Raw genomic sequence first — 14,706 nt, 5'->3', positions numbered from 1 at the left:
GCACTACTTGTTTGGCTTCTGTATACTGTAATACCGACGGTGACCACATCGGTATATAAGTGTTGTGGCATGATTCCTTGGGCAGATTCGCCCTGACCTTCGAATAGTAAAGACCTGTTTGTTTGTTATTCCTGAAGTCTGTGTCGTTATTAACTGTACAACCCACAGACTTTACACCCCCCAGTCGCTCTCTCTCTTCCCCCCAGTCGCTCTCTCTCTCTTCCCCCAGTCGCTCTCTCTCTTCCCCCCCAGTCGCTCTCTCTCTTCCCCCCCAGTCGCTCTCTCTCTTACCCCCCAGTCGCTCTCTCTCTTCTCCCCCCAGTCGCTCTCTCTCTTCCCCCCCCAGTCGCTCTCGCTCTTCCCCCCCCAGTCGCTCTCTCTCTTCCCCCCCAGTCGCTCTCTTTCTTCTCCCCCCAGTCACGCTCTCTCTTCCCCCCCAGTCGCGCTCTCTCTTCCCCCCCCAGTTGCTCTCTCTCTCTCTTCCCCCCCCAGTTGCTCTCTCTCTCTCTCTCTCTCTTCCGCCCACCCCCAGTCGCTCTCTCTCTCTCTCTCTTCCGCCCCCCCACCCACCCCAGTCACTCTCTCTCTCTCTTCCAACAACAACACGCCCTCGAAAAAGCCTCGGCACCGCCGGGCACTCCAGCTAGTATTGTTATATACAGGTAATTGGAGGCATTATGTGAATGAGTAACTGCAGGTCACTTTGCGCTTAAGGTGAAACCTTTTGGCTGCGGACTGATTTTTAGGGTCAGTTGTCCCAGAGGTAGAAAATTAACAGCTTGGAGCAATATAATTTAATTTTGCTGCCCTTGTTAGTTCATTAAAGTTCTTCCTGTATTGGAGTGAGGTCCCAGGGTTAGGAAGGTGCCTTGGCCTCAACTTGGCCCCCTCTGCTCTCCCCCAACCTTATGCAGCTGAGGCTTCAGCAATTAGGTTGTGGTTCCACATTGTACAACTACCCCAAAGAAGCTTTCTACCTCCCTTTCTATTCCTACCTGCTGTCCAACATCCACCTGCTAACGCTGCAGCTTTCCCCATTTTTGTAGTCCTAGGTCATGGTATCTCTATCCACGACCCCAGCACTGTGCTTCTGTTTCACACAGTTTAGGCCATCACAGGCAACTTTCCGTTAACTCACAGCTTATCCACTGCCCTCACAGTCAGCTGTACCAGATCCCAAGTGGAGACTCAGCCTTGGCCACAGCCTGCACACTTTTCTCATAGTGTTGACAAGATGTCCACATCCATATGTGACAAGCAGTACTTTAAGATGCTGATTGACAAGCTCTTGAGGGAGGAGGACAATGGAGTGTATCAGGATGTGTAGATTAGTGAAGTTTACTTAGTGATGTGTAATGATTAACATGGCCCCCTGAAGGTGCTTAAATGTGTTACAGAGTCAGGGCGGGATATCCCAGAGTTTTTCATGCACTTAAAATACAGCTTCTACAGCCAGCTTCCCAACTGTTCCCGCCATGATTTGCTGGCCGGGCTTAAGGATGAGTGTATCAGATACTGGATCAATATCACAAAAAAAATCTTGTAACAGGCAAAGGACCTGAACAATATAGCAATCAACGCACTTCTGATGCAGATTGGATCGGATGATCGCCACCCAAATTTCTTCTCTTGAACACCTGTTTTACGTCTGAAAACAGGCTGAGACGAGGTCCAGTTTCTCCCATTTGTTTTTAAATCTCGTATGATGTGTTCACAACTTAAATAAAAGCAATCTGATTCCGCAATGGATTTACACGGTGGTGAGTAAATTGAACACCCTCTCCGGTCTAAAATTAACAGTCTGTTCAATTGATATGCACACAGATCTATAGATGGAATGGGCATTCATTTATTTTACACCAAAACCTTTCTACGCATGGGGCTACTGGCCTTGCTCTGTTTAACCGAGGAAGTCTACTGTACCTGGTTGTTTCCCAGTTCATCTTTAATCGAGTATCTGTCCTCTATCAATGGAATGATGACCAGTTCAGCAACCCCCAGAATTTGATGGTCCACGGAGCGACGCACGTTAGCAGCATGACTGTTGGGGCTGATGTCTACCTCGCCTTTGGTAACACTGCCATAGGAGGTCAGTGATTATGTTGTTTATTTAGTCATTTTTAGATATTAACATTTTCCCAACCTGTTATACTACAGGAAACTTTCGATTTACCGGCACCTAAATAACCGGAAATCTCGGTTAACCGGCAAAATTCAGGAGTAGGTTCAGGTAAGTTTTATTACTTGCCTTCCTCGATCTGTTGCTGTGCAAGGGTGTGGTGGCTGCAGCTGTTGCTAAGCTACAGAGACGCTTGGAACTTGTGGCCATTGTTCTGAACCTGTTGCTAAGCAACAGGGTTTGTTGCTTTATACGGAGCTCTCAGCTCCGTATCTTTTACTATAGCTTTCGGTTATCCAGAATTTTTGATGAACCGGCACCACGTCGGTCCCGTCGGTGCCAGATAAAAAAAAGTTTCCTGTAGTACACTTTGGTAATTAAACCATGTCAAGATAAGTGGCACTATTGTATATATTTTTCTTGTATGTGGAGCCATGTTTTTGAAATGGAGTTTGATAACCAGAAAGCTCAAGTTCAGATACAGTAAACACCCATGTTAATGTTCTGCACCATTGCCATTGGCTCAAGATGTAGGGCACATATACTGGTTATGGTACTGGAGTAAGCAGCCCGGATGTTGTGAGTTCATAATCCTACCATAAGAACATAAGAATTAGGAGCAGGAGTAGGCCATACAGCCCTTTGAGCCTGCTCCGTCATTCTTCTAAACTCCATCTACTCAATCTTTCCTCATAGGACAACCCCTTCATCCTAGGGATCAATCTTGTGAACCTTCGTTGCACTGTCTCTAAGACACGTATGTCCTTTCTCAGATAAGGAGACCAAAACTGTGCACAGTACTTCAGGAGTGGTCTCACCAAAGCCCTGTACAGTTGTAGTAAGACTTCCTTACTCTTGTACTCCAACCCCCTTGCAACAAAGGCCAACATGCCATTTGCCTTCTTATAGCTTGCTATACCTGCATGCTAACTTTCTGTGTTTCCTGTACGAAGACACCTAAATTGCTCTGAACACCAGCATTTAATAGTTTGTCACCACTTAAAAAATATTCTGTATTTCTATTCTTCCTACCAAAGTGAATAACCTCACATTTCCCCACATTATACTCCATCTGCCACTTTATTGCCCACTCACTTAACCTGCCTATATCCCTTTGCAGGCTCTTTGTGTCCTCCTCACAGCTTACTCTCCCACCTAGCTTTGTATCATTAGCAAACTTGGATACATTGCACTCGGTCCCTTCATCTAAGTCATTAAGATAGATTGTAAATAGCTGAGACTCAAGCACTGATCCTTGCAGCACCCCACTAGTTATAGCCTGTCAACTGGAAAATGCCCCATTTATCTCTACTCCCTGTTTTCTGTCCATTAACCAATCCTCTATCCATGCTAATATATTAGCCCCAACCCCATGAGCCCTTATCTTGCCTAGCAACCTTTTATGTGGCACCTTATCAAATGCCTTTTGGAAATCCAAATATACTGCAGCCACTGGTTCCCCTTTATCTACCCTGCTAGTTACATCCTCAAAAAATTCTAATAAATTTGTTAAACAAGATTTCCCTTTCATAAAACCATGTTGTTCTGCCCAATCATATTGGCCCAGGAATTCGGGTCTCCACGGGTGAGTACGCATGGGGTACTCACCCGTAGGCCCAATGGAAGTGCCGGTTTCCTGCATGCACTGTGCATGCACGGAAAACCGGCACTTCCGTTCCCCTGAAAGCAGGGGTTCAGAGGTCAAACGCGTGCGCAGGAGAGGCTGCGCGTGAGCATTGAACTTCGTTTTTTTTACAGGTTTTCCCGGGAAGGTAAGCCTGCAGAAGTTAGAAATGTAAAAAGCAGGCGTAAGGCCTGTTTTTTTACAAGGTAAGTTGTTAATTAATTAAAATTAAAACATTTTTTCCACAGGTTTATTATTTTTAAATACTTTAAAGCAAGGTAAGTTTATTTTTAGCCCCGTTAGAAAATAAAATTATTTTTTCAAATTTAAATTATTGTTTAAAATAGTTATTTCATGTAATTTATAGTTTATTTAAAAAATGTGATTAAAAAAAAATGTATTTGAAGATTTAGTGTTGTTTTGGGGCCGTAGTATTTATAAGTCTTGACAGCACTTCTTGTCAGACTTATGAATGGAGCATTCCCTGCTCCGATTGGCTCCCCATGGCCCACGTGATCCCAGGGGATGCATCGAACTAACTGCGCCCCTGGAATACGCAAGCACTGCGCGCCGGCAGCTGGACCAGGCCCCGGATCGGAATTCCACCTGGGCCCAGAGCTCAACGGCCGGCGCGCAAGGTAAGTGCAGATCAGGGGCTTGCACCCGCGGGAAGCCCCCGACCCGAATTTCTGCGCCAATATGATTTTCTAAGTACCCTGTTACCACTTCCTTAATAATGAATTCCAGCATTTTCCCAACGACTGATGTAAGGGTAATTGGCCTGTAGTTCCCTGTTTTCTCTCTCCCTGCTTTCTTGAATAGTGGGGTTACATTTGCATGCCAGGTTAAAATTTAAATTATCATTAAAAACCCAACTGGTTTACTAATGTCCTTCAGAGAAGGGAACTTGCCTCCACTACTTTAACTGGTCTACATGTGACTCCAGCTCTGAGTGGAGCTAAATTGTTGTACATCCATTTTGTCAAACCCAGAGGAGGTGGAGCAACTAAAACAAGATATTGTGCTGTGCACAGACCCTCTAAATGTCACTACGTGCTGAGGTTCTATCTGCTCGGTGTTGTGACGGATGGGTCTGGCCACATTGCCATGGAATGTTCCATTTAGTTGGATCGTACCATACCACCTGTCCCTCGTAGACAGGTTTGTGCAGAACAACACCTTTGACCACAAGTCAATCAGGCAATGGTCTGCACGTAACGTCCTCGAGGCCCTACGTCAGATCCTTCATGCATACCTGATGTCTCAGCGCCACAGCATGCTGTCCTCAAGGCGACTGAGGTGGGGAAGAGACCATCACACATCTCCTTCTGGAATGTGCATTTGCAAAGAAGGTCTGGAAAGAGATAGAAAAATAGGAGCAGGAGTAGGCCATTCAGCTCTTCGAGCCTGCTCCGCCATTCAATATGATCATGGCTGATCCTCTATCTCAATACCATAGCCCCGCTCTCTTCCCATACCCCTTGATGCCTTTTGTGTCTAGAAATCTCTCTATCTCCTTCTTAAATATATTCAGTGACTTGGCCTCCACAGCCTTCTGTGAGAGAGAATTCCACAGGTTCACCACCCTCGAGTGAAGACATTTCTCCTAATCACAGTCCTAAATGTCCTACCACGTATCTTGAGACTGTGACCCCTCGTTCTAGACCCTTCAGCCAGGGGGAACATCCTCCCTGCATCCAGTCTGTCTAGCCCTGTCAGAATTTTATACGTTTCAATGAGATTTATACGTTTCAATGAGATGCTGTGGTTTTTGTCGAAATTTATCCCGAGTAGCTCCGTAACACAGGACTCTGTGCTCTACGAACTGTTCCCAGGGATGCACACCAAGACAAACATCAGCTGCTGCTGGAGAACCATCAACTTGGTGAAAGATGCCCTTTGGTCTGCCCGAAACTTGCTGGCCTTCCAGTGCAAGGAGTTGCCCATGACTGAGTGTTGCAGACTGGCATATTCCAAGCTCCAGGATTACGTGCTGAGGGACGCACTGAAGCTTGGTACAGCCGCTGCAAAGGCTCAGTGGGGAAAGGCCACAGTTTAAGGCCCTCCTGCCATTGTGCACCGAGGGGCTGGAACCAGTATAAAACTCCCCTTAGTCTGTATGTAATAGAAAATGTTTAATGTGCTGTCAACTGCACTGTAACTGGAATGAGGCACCCGAGAGTGCGATGTACTGTGTTTAATCTATATTAAACTATGAATTGTAACATTTGAATTGTACTGTAATGTACCTTTACAAATTCTATGAATAAAGTATATTTTTGAAAAAAACCCCGAAAACAAGATAGTGTGCCAGATTTACGTTGCTAATAATGGTATATAAATCCTGACATAACAAGGATGTAAGCGGGGTAATTCACACTTCCAGTATGGAGGTCTTGGTGGACAGAGCATGAATTCATGTAAGGACACCTCAGATGTTTATACTACAAATTTGTTTTGCACAATTCTGTTACTTTTTCACAGTAAAATAAACTTTAATTTTGTTAGAAATAGTTTATGTTTGAACTGCAATTTACGAACAATTCTGTAGTTCTTAGAGGATACTGTTGTCATTAAATTTTGCTCATGAAAGGGCTTTCAGATTCTTTATTATTTGCCACTTTTGGGTACAGCACATTATTTATACACCAATGCATTAACTAAATTGGCATTTGTTATGCTTCACAGGCAACCATACTTCCTGTCTTGTGTACATTTGGGAGACAGGACAGCCCTTTTTAAAATTGGTCCAGTCTATTCCTGTTAACATTGTGAGAAGTATCTACCTTTTTACACCTCCCTCTGGCTTTGGTAAGACTCCAGAAATGAACTCATGAAACCAAGTATATCGTGGAATTCTTTATGAAAAATAAATGGTGTGCAGAAAGATTAGTTTATACAATTTACAATTATCTTGTACAATTTATGTGTTCAAAGTTTTATTTTTACAGTCTTGAGGTAGTTGCAAAGAGAATGCCTTCTGTGTCATTCCATGACATCATCCTCATAGGTCAGCATTGCAACATGCCTGCAAGGAGGTAGAGCCAACTTCAAGCTGCAGCTGACCATTACTTTCCTTGGATGTGTCCACCCTATGCTGCCTGTTAGCTGCAAGTGTCCATGCAGCAGATGCAACATCTGCATCTACCTCTTTGATGATCTGGACCCTGTAAAGATAGTTTCTCATGGGCATCAGTGCTGGGACCTTCAGATACAGTTGGTGGTATCTTGACAATTGTGGCCAATTAGGCTGCTCTGGTTCTTAATCACCATGGCATGCCTTCTTTAATACAGTGCCATTGGAAGCATGACATACTATGATGGGGTCCTTCTGAAGAAGCATCCAAAGTATGGATAATCAGGCACTCGATATCTTAGTGATGCCATTGGGACTTCTCCCCAGGCTTCCTTTGCGAAGAGAAGCTCCACCAGCACTGATTGTCAAAGCAGAGTATGCTTATCTGGAGATGTGGGTGTGTGGGTTCCAGCAGATGGCCACAAAGCACCCTCTCTTGCATCCTGATAACCCTCCATTGGTCTTCCTCTTCTTCCGAACACCTCAGATAAGTGGATTCCCATTGGTGACAATAATAGTGCTGGAGCAAAAAAAAATTAGAACAATTTATAGAAAGACTTACTTATTTCTTAACTGTTTTTCTTCATTCATTTTCTGCTGGCACTTAGGCTCCCGTAAGTCTCTCGGACTCTCTCACACACTGTCTCTCTCAGACTCACTCTCTCACACACACTCTCTCTCGGACTCACTCTCTCACACACTGTCTCTCTCAGACTCACTCTCTCACACACTGTCTCAGACTCTCTCTCACACATTGTCTCTCTCAGACTCACTCTCTCACACACACTCTCTCTCGGACTCACTCTCTCACACACTGTCTCTCTCAGACTCACTCACACACCGTCTCAGACTCACTCTCTCACACATTGTCTCTCTCAGTCTCACTCTCTCACACACTGTCTCTCTCAGACTCACTCTCATACACTCTCAGAAATAACTGAGAAACTCTTATTTAACATTACTGTATCCTTTCAATGACCTTCTATTTAATTAACATTACCTAGTTACTCTGGGCACCTATTTCACATGAGCATGATTTAGAAATTATTTAGAAATGGCATCTTCTACACCAGAAGGTCAGGAAATGGTGTGTGGGATATCACTGCCCCCAAATTAATATTTAAATGAAGCTCCAGCTTGTTTGAGGCAGGAGCTTCTAACGCCGGTGATCTCTGTCTTCCAAAATCGTGCGTTTTGTCAAGTAGGTGGAGATCTAGTCAATATGAAAACCCCCAGTACCATCTCTTTCACAATTATTTCTGTAAGATAGGTGTAAAGCCTATTAATATTTACTGCATGACAATCATATATCAGATTTATAAACCTAACTAAACAATCTTGAATATATATACTGCTGGTTGTATTCAGGGTTAAGATAAAACTTAATCAGTTGATGTGATCAAATTGCATATATTAAATACTAATTTCACCTAATGTTTTCAATATGTGACAGTAAAAATCAGTTACTATAGAACCTCAATTATGCTCCATCTTTTTCCTACTTTCTCAATTATCTGCCAGAATACTAACAGTTTTATTATTTGGAGGGTGCGAGCCTAGGTGGGACAGAGGAACAAAGGGATCTCAGAGTACAAACACTTAAAGTTGCGACACAGGTTAGCAAGGCCATAAAAAAAGCAAACCAAGCACTATGGTTTATTTCTAGAGGTATAGAATTGAAAAGTAGGGAAGTTATGCTCAACTTGTGTCGAACCTTGGTTTCTGTGCCATATATCCTGTGTAATCCTATGTTATTTCCTTAGGAGTTGGGGTTTTGGGTTAGGAGACCAGCAGGAATTGGACTGTTCAGAATTTATTTTAAAATAGGAAACTTTCAGTTTAGAATGAACCAGAAGTTTGAGAACCTCATTCAATTTACCTGTTGAAAGGAGATTAAAGGACTCTCACTTATGGATAATATTCCATTAACCATTATGGGGGTGGGGGTTGCCCTCCAATATGGTGCATGATGGAGGTTCTGCTATATTGCAAATTAATGGCTATGTTATGATATAAAAGTGTTTTATTCCTGATCAATTGAGCATATTATGCAAGTACTAATTTTAGAATTTTTTTTCAGTTCATCTCCTGCTGAATGGTGGAAATCAGTCAACCCTCTACACTTGGAACTCAGCAACCAGCCAGTTTACATTGGTGCTGGAACTCCCGCCATCAGATCATATGCTTTCTGTCACTGCTCCTTCACTTAATGGAACCAAAACCCTCATTGCTTCAGCCGGTGATTTGGATTCCTGGATCTATGAGCTAGCTTCTGTATCTAACCAATCCGATTTCATTCCAGGGTAAGAATTTCTGATTTGCCTCTGCTTCTTCTTTATTTGTTTTATTTGAAAGTAATGCATTTTCTTTCCTGGACAACTGAGAGGAACAACCTTAACATGATTGAAATGAGCCTTGGTGGGCTAACCAAAACATATTGGGGCTCGGGGAACATTTATTTCTTGGGCACAAAACCACATAAAATTGGGGTGGTGACCTGTTATGCAGGTCTCCACACTTTTTATATTACTCTGTGATTTCCAGGGTTTCCCCAAAGGGGCGGGGTGGCGTGGTGTGTACCTACAAAAGGCACAGGCAAAACATTCTCAATTAAAAGTGGTACGAAGGGAAATTCCTGGCTCTCTCACCTAATTTTCTCAAGGTTCATAGGAAAAGCACCCAGACGCAATGGTAGGCCTTGCATCTGGACCTGATTATAGATCAAAGGATCGGAGAGGTGCAGGCAGCAAGGCAAGGCGGTCTGAAAATGTAATTTCTACCTTTATATTCCAGCCTCCCCTTGGATCTTGTGACCTGCAAACCTTCTGGCTACAAACATGGGGTTAGCATCCACATGTATGTTGATGACACCCAGCACTACATCTCCACCACCTCCCTCAGTGTCTTCATTGCCTTTGTGTTTTCAGACAGCTTGTCCAACATCTAGTCTTCAATGAGCTGCAGTTTCCTCCAGCTAAAGATTGATAAGAGCGAAGCCATTGTCTTCGGCCCCTGACACAAATTCTGTACTCTTGCCACCGATTTGAGCTCTCCAGCCACTTTCTCAGGCTGAACCAGACTGTTTGCAACATCGCCATTCTATTTGACCCTGAGCTGAGTTCTGACCCCATAATTTCTCCATCACAAAGACCGCCTACTTCCACCTTCGTAACATTGCTGACCTACATTGTTGCCTCAGTTCATCTGCTGCTGAAATCCTCATCAGTGTCTTTGTCACCTCAGATCAACTATTTTGGTCTCCTTATTTAAGGAGGGATATACTTGCATTGGAGGCAGTTCAGAGAAGGTTCACTAGGTTGATTCCTGAATTGAAGGGGTTGTCTTATGAGGATAGGTTCAGCAGGTTGGGCCTATACTCGTTGGAGTTTAGAAGAATGAGAGGTGATCTTATTGAAACATATAAGATTCTGAGGGGGCTCGACAAGGTAGATGCAGAGAGGATGTTTCCCCTCGTGGGGAATCTAGAACTAGGATCATAGTTTCAGAATAAGGGGTCGCCCATTTAAAATGGAGATGAGGAGGAATTTCTGCTCTGAGGGTCGTGAATCTTTGGAATTCTCTACCCCAGAGAGCTGTGGAGGCTGAGTAATGACTCAGTAATATATTTGTGGTGTATGTAACCTGTTCCACCTTAAAGAGAACTACCTTAAGAGATGTACTACTTTCTCTTGGCTGCTGTATACTGTAATACTGTAATACCGGTGGTGACCACACCGGTATATTAGTGTTGTGCAAGGATTTGCTGGGCAGTTCAGCCCTGACCTTCGAATAGTAAAGACCTGTTAAAAGTTATTCTTGTTGTCTGTGTCCAGTGATTGATCCTAAACCTAACTGGGACATACAGCCTCAACATTGGCGACGAGTCCGATCTTACCCTGCGGCAAATTTACATCCAAGGCAGCTTCGTCCTCAAAACGGGCGTCGAGAAGAGGCATCCGCCCTCATCATCCTGCTGAGCACCATCGCATGGGAGGCATCGAGAACCCGGGTTAAAAAGAAAAAGAATTCTGACCACGAAGCCCTCCATCAGCGACAGGCAGTGATCATCCCTTCTACCACGGTGGTGGGTAAGCCGATCAGCGACACGAGCAGAAAGTCGGCCGCGTTGACTGTGGAGTAGGGGAGGGAAAACGGAGGAATAAGGGCGGAGAGCTCGACCACGGCCGGTAGAAAGGGCCGGGCTGCAATCGAGGCCGAGAGGCGCAGCGACTGGGGCAGCTTAAGGCTCGAGAGCTGCGGAGAACTCAAACGCAGCCGGTGTACAGGACCGGGCTGCGAGCGGGGCTGCGAGGCAAAGCAGCGTCGGGGAGTTGAGAAGCTTAAGGCACGAGAGCCGCAGAGAATTCAAACGCAGCCGGTGTAAAGGACCGGGCTGCAAGCGGGGCTGCAAGGCAAAGCAGCGTCGGGGAGTGAGAACCGCTGGGGAGGCGAGAACGGCAGCAGCAAGGCAATCGCCATTGCAGCCAGCGGGGGAAGAAGGCAAACGCGGGAATCCACCATTGTAGTCGGCGGGGGAAGAAGACGAGCGCGGGAAAGACCGCCAAGCGCGGGAAGCCGCCATTTTAGTAGGCGGGGGAAGAAGACAAGCGCGGGAAGCCGCCATTTAAAAAAATATATATATATTTTAAAACTTGCAAGGATGCCTAAACATGGGAGCATTAATACCTTTGATAGTGATGTCGAAGATTGGACCACGTATGTAGAACGCATGGAAGTTTATTGTAAAGCAAATAAGGTACCAGATGATGAGAAAGCATTAACCTTATTAAGCTCAATGGGGGCGAAGACATACAGGCTATTGAAGCACCTTCTATCACCAAATAAACCGGCAGATCAGACCTTCGCGAATATTGTTACTGTCCTGAAAAATCATTTAAACCCCATGCCGCTGATGATAGCGGAACGATTTAAATTTTACAGAAGAACGCAGTTGAAAGACGAAAGCAACGCTGAATTTTTAATTGAACTACGTAAGCTATCGAAGTACTGTCAGTTTGGGACAGGGCTAGCAGATACGCTGAGAGATAAATTTGTGTGTGGATTGTTAAAAGAAGGAACACAAAAGCGACTGCTTGAAGAGAATGATCTTACACTTGATAAAGCTGTCACTATTGCAGCATCGCAAGAAGCCGCAGCAAGAGGCACTGCGGAAATGCAGCTACGGTCACCGGAACTCTGCACCAATCAAATGGTCTTGAGTACAGTAAAATGTTATCGTTGTGGAAAGACAACACACGATCAGAACCAGTGCTGGTTCAAAAATCAGGAATGCAGAAAATGTGGCAGGCTTGGTCACATAGCTAAAGTATGCCGGTCAGGAAAGAAGACCAGCAACAAAAAGTCACCGCAGGAAAAGTACAAAAAGGTACACAAGGTGACAGAGAACAGTTCGAACGAACAGAAGTCAGATTCAGACGCCAGCAGTAATGAACTGGGTAGTCTAAGAGTACACAATGTTGGTAAGGAAGCAGACCTCCAAACAATTTGGGTCACACTTCAGATAGCAGGAGTCCAAGTGAAGATGGAATTGGACACTGGATCGGCATTGACGGTCATGAATAAGAAAGATTACAAAAGGTTATTCCCACATATTCCCCTACGGGATACGGAGATTGTATTGAAAACATACACGGGGCAAAGAGTATACCCCATCGGGAAGATAGAGGTAAAGGTGGTCCACAAGGGCAAAGAAAGCCGAGGAATGGACTTATATGTGCTACCTGAGGGAGGTCCACCACTACTGGGACGGGAGTGGATTAGGAAAATAAATATGGACTGGCATTCTTAAAAGCACTAACGGTAGATTCCGGTACAAAAGATGTCAAACCTAAACGATTGTCCAGAATATTGGACGATGCTAAAGAGGTGTTCCAACAAGGACTGGGAACACTGAGAGGAATTACGGCAAACATCAAGGTTGAAGAACATGCAAACCCGAAATTTTTCAAAGCCAGACCGGTACCTTATGCAATACGACCTGCTGTGGAAGCTGAGCTGGAAAGGCTAGAACGTTCAGGAGTACTGTCTAAGGTAGACTGGAGTGAGTGGGCCACGCCCATTGTCCCAGTCATGAAGCGTTCATCGAGCAACAAGCCGGGGGAACCGGGGGAGGTTCGCATCTGTGGTGATTTCAAGATCACTGTTAATCCGGTGCTTCACACGGTGCAGTATCCGCTTCCACGGATTGCGGATATCTTCGCTTCGTTGTCTGGCGGGAAACACTTCACCAAGATAGACCTGGCGCAGGCGTACTTACAGATGGAAGTTGAGGAAGAGTCACGCCAGTATCTCACGATCAACATGCATAGAGGCTTGTACCGGTATAATAGACTGGTTTTTGGAGTGGCATCGGCTCCAGCAATTTGGCAGAGGGCCATGGAGCAGGTATTACAGGGAATTCCAGGTACACAATGTTACCTGGATGATATTCTGATTACAGGAGATGATGACGAGGAACACCTTGCAAATTTGGAACTGGTGCTCACCAGATTGAAAGAATATGGTCTTCGAGTTAATCGCCAGAAATGTGAATTCTTTCAGAAGCGGATCTCGTACTGTGGTCATGTCATTGACCAGGAGGGGCTTCATAAGTCTCCTGACAAGATCGAAGCTGTTGTGAAGGCTCCCGCTCCGGATAATGTATCCCAATTGAGGTCGTTTCTAGGGTTGATTAACTATTACCATAAGTTTCTGCCAAATTTATCCACGGTGCTGCACCCACTGAACGCTCTTTTGCAGAAGGGAGTACCGTGGAAGTGGAGCGAGGACTGTAAGAGGGCCTTTCGCGAAAGCAAGGCATTGATCACCTCAGAGGAAGTGTTGGCTCACTTCAACCCAACGCTGCCTATTCGTTTGGCTTGTGATGCTTCTCCATATGGTATTGGGGCAGTACTCTCACACAACCAAATGGCCAGGAGAGGCCAGTTGCGTTTGCATCCAGATCATTGACCTCCGCTGAGCGCAACTATGCTCAGATAGATAGGGAGGCTCTCAGCCTTGTGTGGGGAGTAAAGAAGTTTAATCATTACCTGCAGGGCCAAAAGTTTACGCTTCTGACAGACCACCAGCCATTGGTATCCATTTTTAACCCTAAGAAGGGTGTTTCGGTGATGACAGCACAGAGACTCCAGAGATGGTCCCTTTTCCTAGGGGCACATCAATATCAGATAGAATTCAAAGGTACAAAGCAGCATGGTAATGCTGATGGGCTGTCGCGCCTGCCACTACCTACAGAGGAGGAGGCACCGACGGTTGACCCTGTTGAGTTATTTCACTCGAACATCATCGAATGTTTACCAGTCACCAATGCAAGTATTGAAAGAGAAACCAGGAACGACCCGACACAGTCCAGGGTCTACGAAGTGACAGTGAAGGGATGGCCAGCACATGGTGATCCACTGTTACCGGCATTCTCAGCAAGACGAGAACAGCTGTCCGTCTGTCAAGGAACATTGATGTATGGAACAAGGGTGATTATTCCTCCTAAGTTAAGAGAGAGAGTTCTAAAGGAACTGCATGAAGGTCATCTGGGGGGAGTCAAGATGAAAAGCCTTGCTAGGGCTTATGTGTGGTGGCCGGGTATCGACCAACAGATAGAGGAGCTGACGAAAAGCTGCTCAGGGTGCCAAAAAGTGCAAAATGCACCTCCGATTGCACCGCTGCATCCATGGGAATGGCCTTCAACCCCATGGCAACGTGTACATATTGACTTTGCTGGTCCTTTCATGGACTCCATGTTTTTAATTGCGGTGGACGCACATTCTAAATGGCCAGAAGTGATTAAGATGACTACCACTACCTCGGAAAAGACGATCGCGGTGTTAAGAACGATATTTGCGAGAAATGGATTGCCAGAACAAATATGTT

At 45.1% G+C, this 14,706-nt stretch overlaps 1 protein-coding gene across 6 annotated transcripts in view; it reads left to right on the top strand.

The window, feature by feature from the left end:
* adgrv1 (adhesion G protein-coupled receptor V1) overlaps positions 1-14,706 on the top strand; it is a 986,427-nt gene that overhangs the window by 356,749 nt on the left and 614,972 nt on the right. For 5 of the 6 annotated variants that reach the window (XR_015078534.1, XM_085989059.1, XM_085989050.1 and 2 more), the window contains 3 exons: positions 1,825-2,089; positions 6,432-6,554; positions 8,900-9,122. Coding sequence is in view for 5 of the 6 variants with exons in the window: in XM_085989059.1 (XP_085845185.1) it covers positions 1,825-2,089; positions 6,432-6,554; positions 8,900-9,122 (611 nt within the window). In the remaining variant the exon portion in view is untranslated. The remainder of the gene's footprint in view (positions 1-1,824; positions 2,090-6,431; positions 6,555-8,899; positions 9,123-14,706) is intronic. The other variant, XM_085989068.1, reaches the window with a different exon arrangement.

This window comes from Somniosus microcephalus, chromosome 1 (genome assembly GCF_052327205.1).
Source record: "Somniosus microcephalus isolate GS21.2 chromosome 1, FLI_Smic_1.0, whole genome shotgun sequence".
NCBI lineage: Eukaryota > Metazoa > Chordata > Chondrichthyes > Squaliformes > Somniosidae > Somniosus > Somniosus microcephalus.
Note: the sequence above shows the minus strand (reverse complement) of the source record. Positions and strands in the feature narration are given on the sequence as shown.